This window comes from Antennarius striatus, chromosome 21 (assembly GCF_040054535.1).
Source record: "Antennarius striatus isolate MH-2024 chromosome 21, ASM4005453v1, whole genome shotgun sequence".
Taxonomy (NCBI): Eukaryota; Metazoa; Chordata; class Actinopteri; order Lophiiformes; family Antennariidae; genus Antennarius; species Antennarius striatus.
Genome location: NC_090796.1, coordinates 12521690 through 12531988, shown reverse-complemented (window position 1 = coordinate 12531988; position 10299 = coordinate 12521690). Strand labels below are relative to the sequence as shown.

The following is a 10299-nucleotide window of genomic DNA, read 5'->3' as shown; positions in this document are numbered from 1 at the left end:
ATACCTTTATTGTTAGCCTAACGTGTTGCTTCCATCTTTTAAACATCTCATTCTTTCTGTATCCGGGTTTGTTCGTGCTGCCACCAACCTGTAACCATGCAGTCCTAACAGATTCCCCAGGTTTATCATTTCATTGGCCTCATCAGCCTCATTAGTCTCAGCAGAGTCATCAGCCACCACCACCACCAACAGTGATGCCTGGACTCCAGTCTGGGATATATCTTGATACTCCACTGGGCAGATGGCCTTTGGCCACAGTCTCCCAAAAAGGATAGAGATATTGATAAGCACAAACGTTTCTGATGGACTACATGTCATGTAAAACAATATGAAATCATCTTTTATTCATTACGACGGGCTTCAGATCGAACCATTGTGAATCATTTTAGGTTACACTAAATGCATAGACATATTGGTCAAAGCTGCATAATAGCCTAAACATTGGACAGTAAATCTCAAATATTTTGCAAGCAGTCGGTGGAAAAATTCAATCACTTATCATTGAGGAACTATGGATCAGGGCCCTGAGAGACAGTATTATCAAAAATCCAGCGCCTGTGCCTTCACCTATGTGTCTCCTGTGTTCAGGTGCGACATGCTGGTCTATATTCTTCTCACGTCCACACTCTACTTATAGATAAAACACTAGGCTGCCAACTTTTCCTGCCAAGGGCAAAACTTAGCGGTGCAGGCCGTGAGTGGAAGGAGCAGATGCGCCAATGACACCGTGATTTCGAGGTGTATGACCTTTCTCTGCATCCTACAGGTCCGACTTGATGTGTCAGCGATGCAGTGCACTTACTTGTCTACTTGTGCACTTTACCGCATACATCTGAGGCAGCAGCACCGCACACCGACACCGCAAAGATTCCTCCACTAACACAGATCCGGCATTATGACAGAAAAGGTGCTTTCTTACCAGAATCTGTGATGTAATCTGTGGATAAACGGCGGCGGCGCTTGTCTGCCCGCTGCCAGAGACGATGAGATGCCGCAAATGAGACACTGCGGTCCACATTTATCCTCCAGCTCGAGTGTGTGCGCGTGAGAGAGTGTGTGTGCGTCCGTGGAAGGGAGAGGGGGAGTGTGTGCGTCGCTGGATGGGAACAGAAGGGGACGATCCGTTTCACGTCAGGTGATAAAAATGTGTCAGATCTTCTTGTCGGTTTCTTAAACACCGTCCGCCTCAGCTCACAGACGTCTAAACTCTTCCACTCTCCCCCCTCTCTCTCTCTCCCCCCTCTCTCTCACCCTCTTCGTCTCTCAGCCTCCTCTCCCTCCCCATCGGCTGGGCATGCCCAGTCCCTCCATCCATGTGAGCATCATTTTATAACTTGCAGGCAGACCTTAGGTGAGTCGGGTTTAACCAAGTTATTTGATCAGCAGTGGTGGATGTATTTTTCAAATCATGACTTTAGGTTGCCCCCCCCCCTCACGTGTTCCTCATTAATAAATCAAAAGATAGTGATTAAAATGTATCTTCAAATTAATTTATTTTAATGTTATATATAAACATGAACGTGCTAAGAATGCATATGTTTATTTCATTCCAAATATGTGGGAAAGTGAACTTTTCAAGTGAGATTTTGTGCGCAAGCGCAGAAAGAAGGAGTAACAGGGGTGCACAGAGAAAACGACATTGAATGGAGAAGTTTCAGATTTTAAGACATCACGCAATTAGCCTGAAAATGTCTGCCAGATTACAGTTTAGTCCCACCATATTCAAGATATTTTTATTGCTGATTACTGAAGCCCAATGATTTTATTTCGAATCCCTCATAAGGACACACATTTGAAAATCCAGTAGTAAAAATAATTATGCATATCATTATGCATTTATACTCTGGCAGTAGACTCCTAGGGTTTTTCAACATACATGAAAACGTGTGGCTATTAGAAAGGTTCATTGGGATCATTGGGTGGGTATATATTTCAAAGTCTTATTCCTGATAGCACAGAAAAAATAGCACTGTCACTGCTAAAAAAAATTAATGAATTAAAAATCTGTTATTTGGTATGTAAGTTTTATCTGTTGCTAAAACAATTTTTGTAATAACAATAGAAAAAAAATAATAATAAAAATGATAATGTAGACATCTGCTTCAGTAAACAGCAAACAGTTATGATAGATAATTGTGTCCACTGAGTAATATATACTGGAATCAGATTTGTTGTATATGCTCACACACACACACACACACACACACACACACACACACACACACATACACACACACACACACACACACACACACACACACACACACACACACACACACACACACACACACACACACACACACACACACACACACGCTGCTCTTGGCTGCCATCTGCAGGGTCAGGGTGATCTTCGCGAAAATCTTACGGTAGCTGGAGGTTCTCTGTCTCCTCTTCAGATCCAGGTTCACAGTAACTCTTCTATTTCATTTCTACAATGAAAATAAAAAATACAAATTGTACTCAAGAAAATGATTGAATGCACGAGAAACCACATTGCAATTGTATAATAGATGCTCTTCTAAAGTGAGCCACTAATGACTACTTTCACTTCACATGAAACATATTTTGATGTTAGTATTTCCACTTGTGACAGAATCTGTTTACACTGTGCTAAGCATGAAACCAGCATTTCAACGCCTTGAACTTGAGACTTGACTGCGTTACCTTTGCGTTAATGACATTTGACCCTTGATTGCGTGTCTGCTGTATCACAACAGTGAGGTAACAAATAAGTTTTGCAACCAGGAGTGTTATACAACTGCACACCCCTTTTGATTTTCTCCCCTTTGACACAGATTTCAAAGTAAATCAATAAAAAAGCATTTGTCATAGATAATTTGTAATAATTTGGCTGCCAACCACAGATTGCACAACTGTGGTTGAACACATCCCTACAACGGTGAGTCAAGTTGTTAAGAAAAAAAAAACCGTTTTAATCAAACAGAAACAGGAGAAACGATTATGAACTAAATTATGTTCTTGCTTATGTTATGACGTGAAATGACAGAAAGTTGTGAAAAATGTCATATTTCCCATTTTATTCTGACCTTTCCGACTAGAAGTCCATAACTCAAAAAATGTGTTAATTGATACGGGGCACTAAAAGATAGATATAAGAATAAAAATATAAATCTAATATTTAATACTTTCATTTACTATAACAAGTGATCTTTGCAAAACCCAATCCTGATTGTACTATTGATTAACTAATTAAATAACCGTGGACCAGGTCATTGGATCCCTCAATTGTAGCAAAGTAAAAGTAAAACTAAAGAGCCACCAAAGAATAATGTATGTGAAGCACTTGAGGAAATGAATTGCAGAAATCCATCCAGTGACCCCGTGTTACTGATACCGGTCATTAACTGGAGTCCGAACAGAACCTCTGTTGTTAATGGCATCATGACTCTCAGTTACCGTCTCATCAACCAGCCCGGTCCAAGTCACCTGCATCAGAGCGTAGCCAGTGCACGAGGAAGAGAAGACGCGCTCTCACTGCGTCAAAGTAATAAAAACAGCGCGAATCACCGGAAACGAGTCATTTTATTTTCATAATAAAGGTTATTATGTACTTAATGACTTCCAGTTTGTTGATTAATTTATTGCTTCTTCTATGTGTGAGTGTGAATGATTTTGGTTAGTTTACTGTCCATATATTTTGTAATATTTTTATGTGTCTGCTGTGTTTGACTGGAAGTTTAAGCCCGTGGAATATGTTTTACCCTACTTGTGATCACACCCTGGGCGCATTGATGCAGAACCTGAAAGTAATGTTATGTTGGATTTAATTATTATCTAGTTGGCAGTGTAATCTAAATGAAGCACAAGTTGTTATTTCCAAGCCTGGGTGGAATCTGAAATACCTGGAGCAAACCCAGGCAGAAAGGCCGCGTTACGGTCAGAACAAGAACCTTTCGTAAACTTAACACATTTTATTTTGAAAGTCAAATCCGGAAATGCTTTGTTTCTAGTTAGTTGTTACTGTAGCTTGCTGGACGTCCTTAAAGTGAGTGACAGTGAGGAAGTATTACATCTTTCCCTTTCCTCTCGGTTGACCGGTGCGACTGTTCGGACGGACGAGCAGCACTCAGACTGATCCGGACGTCCGGAGGGCTGCTTCTGTTTTTTTTTTTTTTTAAACGGAACCAACGCTGATTAAAAATGAACGAGAGTTACAAGCTTGCCGAGTACGATTTCGAGCGGCGTTTCGACGAAAGACGAGCTCTGGAATGGATGCAGGAAAACTGGTATGTCCTATAAACTATTACCTGAATAAAATGCCAGATAATAAGACGAACCTCTTGTGCTCTGATAGCCCGGGGCGGACGGTGCACCTCCCAGCCGCTTCTCGCTAGGCGGACCCGGGGTCCCACGTTCTTGACGGGGGTCGTGTGGGTTCTTACGTAACTCCGGTGTGTCTGAAGAAAGCGGGGAAATCCTGCGTTTTAATTTAACATAAATCCTTCATGGTGCACAAAATAACTTAATCACTAAAAATTTAAGTGAAAGCAATATTCCGTTTCATCAATAACTCATCAGTATACTAGTATCACGTAATCTGCACGTGTTAATCCCATCAGGTATGTCCCACCTCACCACCTCCGCTTTTGTGCGTTGGATCAGTGCATAAACGGATTCTTTATTGTGCGGACAGGGAGTGACCCCATCCCTCATTGACGTCTACTGGGACACCCAGTAGGGCCACATTTTTTAACATTCTGTCCTCAGATCTGCAGAACTGAAACCAAATACAGCTGTTCAGTTAGTGAGCCGCCACATGAAGCCTGGTTTTGAAACAAGCGAACAACAGCCTGGAGTTTGGGATGTTTATATAATAAACCTTTATTATAGGTGCTTTGGATGCACCGTTTTTTTGCATGCATACCATGAAGAGGTTTTGTTAAGCAGATATTTGTTGCACACCCTCGATGTTACATATTTACATGGAAACATTTCAAGATGATGGAACACTTAGAACCTTATAACATAGAACCCAAAATATCACTTCTTCCTCCTTACTGTCCTCATGAGAGTACTTTATCCTGCTGAGCACAGACACAAACTCAAAGTTCAGTGATGTGATAAAGAGGGGCATTGTGTTAACAGAAGCAGGTTGTAAGATGCTGGAGAACATTCCTACTTTTGTTCCCTTCAGCGTTTTATCCTCACACAAGTTTACAGCATCCGAATCCAACGTGGATTCACCGGGTTAAGCACCAAAAGCATCATCTGCTTTGCCTGACATGAAATGTGTCAATCTGGATTAGTCATCTGGTTTATTCCCAAACCACCTTGGAAACACGCACCACCTCACTCACGCCAAGCGACTACATTAAAAATAATACGTATTAAAGATAAACGACTTCACATTTCATAGACCCTGTCACATCCATCCATGCTGATTATGTCTGAGCTCTTTTGTCTTTTCTGTCATCGTTTTCTGCCACAGTCTGTAATTCAAAGTGAATTAGTGATTTTTAATGAAACAGGCAGAGCAGAGCTCACTTTAAATGGAGGCATCATCTAGAACTGGTAGTCTAAGTGGTCAGTATGTCAACCGCTAATCTCTCTTAATCCCCTGCTGTGATTGTAAAAGAGGATGAGGGTGAGACTAACATCAGGACTGAAAGTTATGGTTTATATAGCTACTAGTTATTAAATAACGCCTTCATTGTGAATGGAGATCATTAGAGCTTTATTTTTCAATCAAAACCTTGCTGCCAGTGATCATGAAATTAATCCTAAATTTGCTGAAAGCCACACGGTGGCATCTTTAGCTCAGTCAGTCAAAGTCTTCATGATACGACACAATGATGAAGGATATCCATGTATCACGGCTATTAATAGAACATCAACAACACCACCAACAAAAACCTATGGCGTGATCGCCTTAATTGTTTTATGTCTTTACAGAACCGTTTTGTAATCAGCAAGTGTTTCAGGGCGTAACCAAGGTGATACTAAAAGGAAGTCTCTGTCGTCCTCTATTTGGAACCTGACAGAAGTCAAAGTTCATCTCCTGTAGGAGTGTGTCGCAGATTTGATCGTGCTCCTGTTTTTTTGTTGTTTTTTTTGTCATTGAACTGGAATAAAATGTAATAAAATCTGTCATTGATTTAATGGAGGATGTGTTGTGTTTTTTCTGAGTAACACTGACAGGTGTTTCTGTTCTATGATTCACTGCAGTGGTAATTCATGTACTGCTGTCTGTTCCCTCCAGGAGCAAGTCGTTCATGTTCTGTGGCCTGTACGCTGCGCTCGTGTTCGGCGGTCAGCACTTCATGAGGCAGAGACCGAAGCTGAACTTGCGGCGTCCGTTGGTGCTGTGGTCGCTCAGCCTGGCCGTCTTCAGGTGAGTCGAAGTCGGGGTTGAAACTGTTCGCCGATACCGAGGGTGCTGCTTCAGACGGATTGGAGGAGGAAGCCAATGCACAATCCGACTGTGGTGCCTCTCGCCACATGGTAGAAGAAAAGTTAGAGTGAGGAGTGTGTGTGGGGTCGACTGTCATGTTTCCTTCATTTCCTCTGCAGTGTGCATTTTACATTTTGTATCTTAGGCTGTTTGCTAACATGTTAGCATTTTGTATCTGCAGCATCATCGGCGCGATGAGGACTGGAGTCTACATGCTGCACGTCCTCACAAACAGCGGCTTCAGAGAGTCGGTGTGTGACATCAGCTTCTACCGAGCCCCCATCTCCAAATTCTGGGCCTACGCCTTCGTACTTAGCAAGGCTCCCGAGCTGGGTAAAACTTCCGTCTTCTCATGAAAAGCTGATAAGTTAAGGACTTTCGCTCCTCCTTAAGGAGCCCTAAATGTCATCTTTTGAACTGGAAACAGTCAAATTATGTTCAAACTTTTATTATAGGGAAAGATTAGGTCTAAAAATGTCACTTTTGAACAAAAGGTAGCCTCATTTAACATAAAAGATTAGATTGAAGTCCCTGAGGTGTAATAAAATGTATGTAAAGAACAAAATGGAATGTTTAGATGAGACAAAGACCTGAGGAATGTCACCTGACATCCTTGCCAAAAAATTATTCGTGCTGTTCTGTCAGACCTAGGTAATTTCAACACCGTGACACAAACCTTAAACGCCGAAGGACTCGTGCAGTTTATTCCTTGAAGCACTCAAACCTCGCAGTAAACTCATTAGCAGACAGTTCCTGCTTCTGTAGCTGCTGCTGCTGCCTCTCTGTCTGCAGGCTAATCGAGTCTCTTAATGCTCTATGTCGGACGCACGGACCAGATTGTATTGGGGAACGGAGGCAGATGCTGAGGTGGCAAGAAAATTCTATTTGCACTTGATGGATACGGCAATTTCTCAGCTGCAGGAAGAAGATCTCCGTTCCATATTGGCTGGGCTGTTAATAACACCCATCCAGGATCATGCAGGATCACAGGGGTGGGGGTGGGGGGTTATCCTGCATAGGACTAGGTGACAAGTCACCGGTCTGTCATAGTGCTGGCACGTGTAGTGATAGCGTAACATGAACTATTGCGTAATGAGATGAACCTTCACTGACTCACTGATAAATACAGATTCTGTAACAATACCAACACAAGAGTAAGTGTAGGTGAGAGTGAAGCGATCAGAGAGGAAGCAAACGACACACACATGCAGACACGTGAATGACGCCGTCATCCCGTCTCTCTCTCAGGTGACACGATCTTCATCATCCTTCGGAAGCAGCGCCTCATCTTCCTGCACTGGTACCACCACATCACCGTCCTGCTGTACTCCTGGTACTCCTACAAGGACCAGGTGGCGGGCGGCGGCTGGTTTATGACCATGAACTACGTCGTCCACTCTCTCATGTACACGTACTACGCCGCCCGGGCGGCCGGCCTCAAGGTGCCGCGTCCCTGCGCCATGATCATCACGGCCTCCCAGATCCTGCAGATGGTGATGGGCCTGGCCGTCCTGGGACTGGTGTTCCACTGGATGCACGAGGTGCGTTGTCCGTCCAACGTGGACAACGTGGCGTGGGGCTCCGTCATGTACCTCAGCTACCTGATCCTTTTTGCCTTGTTCTTCTATGACAGCTACCTCAAACGCCCATCAGGGCACAAAGGCTCCAAGGCAGAGTAGCGCGTCTGCAGCGCGCTCTGCTGACGTGTGCCATAAGTAGAAATGACCAACACTGATGAGGGACCCTGAATGTGTCACAAAGAGTTCACTGCGTACTCGGTCCTGCTCTTTTTTTGTTTCACGTGACTTCAGAAAGCCATCTGTAGCTCAGAATGGTAATTAATTTATGGATTAGAGGGTATGAACGAGGTTCATGCTCTTGTGATTTTATGGTAGAGGAGAAAATGATAGAGGATAAATATATCTGGCTAACAATACTCACTTTTTTAAATTATGGCCTTCGTTATTTGACTTTTGACCGGTATATTGACATACACTAAATGACTATTTTTATCAGTAGGTTAAAAATGACTAAATCATTGATATATATAGCCATTACGCGGATGTTGACGTACCCTTATTCGTCCCACTCATTCCAGATTCGATTCATTCGGGCTTGTTTCCTCTCCCAATTTTTTAAATTCTCCAGCAGCAGGTTAAAGAAATCCTGCCTTTTGGCGTTTTTTTCGTAAATCAGTCACAAATCAGGTTGTGTTACTTGTTTAGTTAGCTGTCGTGTCCTCGTTGCATGTCGACATTTTAATGTTGATGTACTCATCAAGTAATGTTTGCATTAAAACAAACAAAAAAAAAGCCTACAGAACATAGTTTGCAATGAAACTCACGCCTAGTTCAACAAGACTAAGGAATCATTAGTTCCGGCACAACCAAAATCTACAATTTGTCTTTTTAAAGTGTTTTTGTGTGCATAACACTAAAATACCACTTTAGGAGTTTCACATGTGTTGCATTTTCAGCTAGCTGATTCCCCTGATCGTATCTTTCATGCTAAGCTAAACATTTTGTGTTGTCATGTCAGGAACCACATTTTTTGCAAAGCCGTTTGTGGATACAGACAATTTGAATGTTAGGTTTATTAGTTCTTCTTTATAAAGAGGAAAAACTGAGGGTGAATTGTGTTTGTGTCTGTGGCACGTGGTGAGATAAGATCTGAGCTATGAGCACATTGTTCATGGGAAATGCCTTGTGTAAGGTGTGGAGCTGAAGTCTTTCAGTCAATGGCCTGTCAGTGCTGTAACACGTTTGCGCCGTTGCACCATATATATCCATAGAAGCAATTAGGTGTGCATGGTATGGATTCTTATCAGCTGATAATGATAACCAATAATCGCTTATCGTGGCTGACACTGACTGAAAAGTCAGAAGTTCACACTCTGTGTCTGAACCTGAGGATAAGAAAAGCATAGAAGGGGCAAAGATGGGTGTTTTCCCTTACTTCTAATAAGAGGTTTGTCCTTTAACCTTATTTTTGTTCCCCTGTGAAACATGTACTGCTAATTATGTTAAGGTATTTTGCTGAAACTGCATGTTGTGGTGATTTCACTACGTTTTGGATCACTTTTGTTGCCATAACAGGTACAAAAACAAGCCCCCAGAAGGACACTTTATGTAAACTGTGTGTGCAGGAAGACAAAAAAAAAAAAATACTGTAAGCATGACTTGGGCTCCCACATCACAATGTAGAGATAAAGACACACCCGACGCACCTCCATGCCTCATGTCAGCCTCAAAGAAAATGACAGAAATGTATCACCGGAAGATAAGATAAGCAGTTATGAATCAGTATAAAATGAGTCATCAAAGCTAGACAAAGTCCACTAAAATCTCCTGTCACCATATGCATGAATGTGGAATCACTTTGGCCTTATTGTCAGTTTTGATTCAACAGAAGAAAAAAAAAGAAAAAAGATATTTCAGTCAAGCCGGTTTTCTTCAGGACCTTTCGAGGATTCGTCAAAGTGAACAGCAGCTACTCCAATCAAAACCGTTTGATGTGTGCTATAACTGATAAATGTGTTAACAGATAAACATAACCTCCTTGGATGGGTAAAAACAAATTGGAGAAAAGTCATGAAAATTGTTAATTGTCTGTAGAACTTTCATATTTATCTTGGGGGGGGGGGGGGGGGGGCTTGGAGATTCTGACCTTTCTTGGGTTTGAAACCACTAATTTTTTTTTTTTTCAACAAATTTATGTGAGGAAAACTGTTTAATCTCTGCATACCTGTCCTACGCCTGGAGGTTCTTTTTTTTTGTTTTGTTTTTTTGTTTTGTTGGTTTTTGACTCTTTTTCTTTTTAAAAAATCTTTTTAATAATGTGAATGCGATGTGATAACTGAACTGTAACGTAAATCATACTTTTAA

General features: G+C 41.9%; 1 protein-coding gene across 1 annotated transcript; it reads left to right on the top strand.

Annotated features, from left to right (window-relative positions):
- Positions 1–4064: 4064 nt before the first annotated feature.
- Positions 4065–10020, top strand: LOC137588554 (very long chain fatty acid elongase 6-like). The gene is made up of 4 exons (XM_068305693.1): positions 4065–4250; positions 6224–6355; positions 6597–6748; positions 7664–10020. The coding sequence occupies exons 1-4, from the start codon at positions 4165–4167 to the stop codon at positions 8092–8094; spliced, it is 801 nt and encodes a 266-aa protein (XP_068161794.1). The 5' UTR covers positions 4065–4164; the 3' UTR covers positions 8095–10020.
- Positions 10021–10299: the final 279 nt, after the last annotated feature.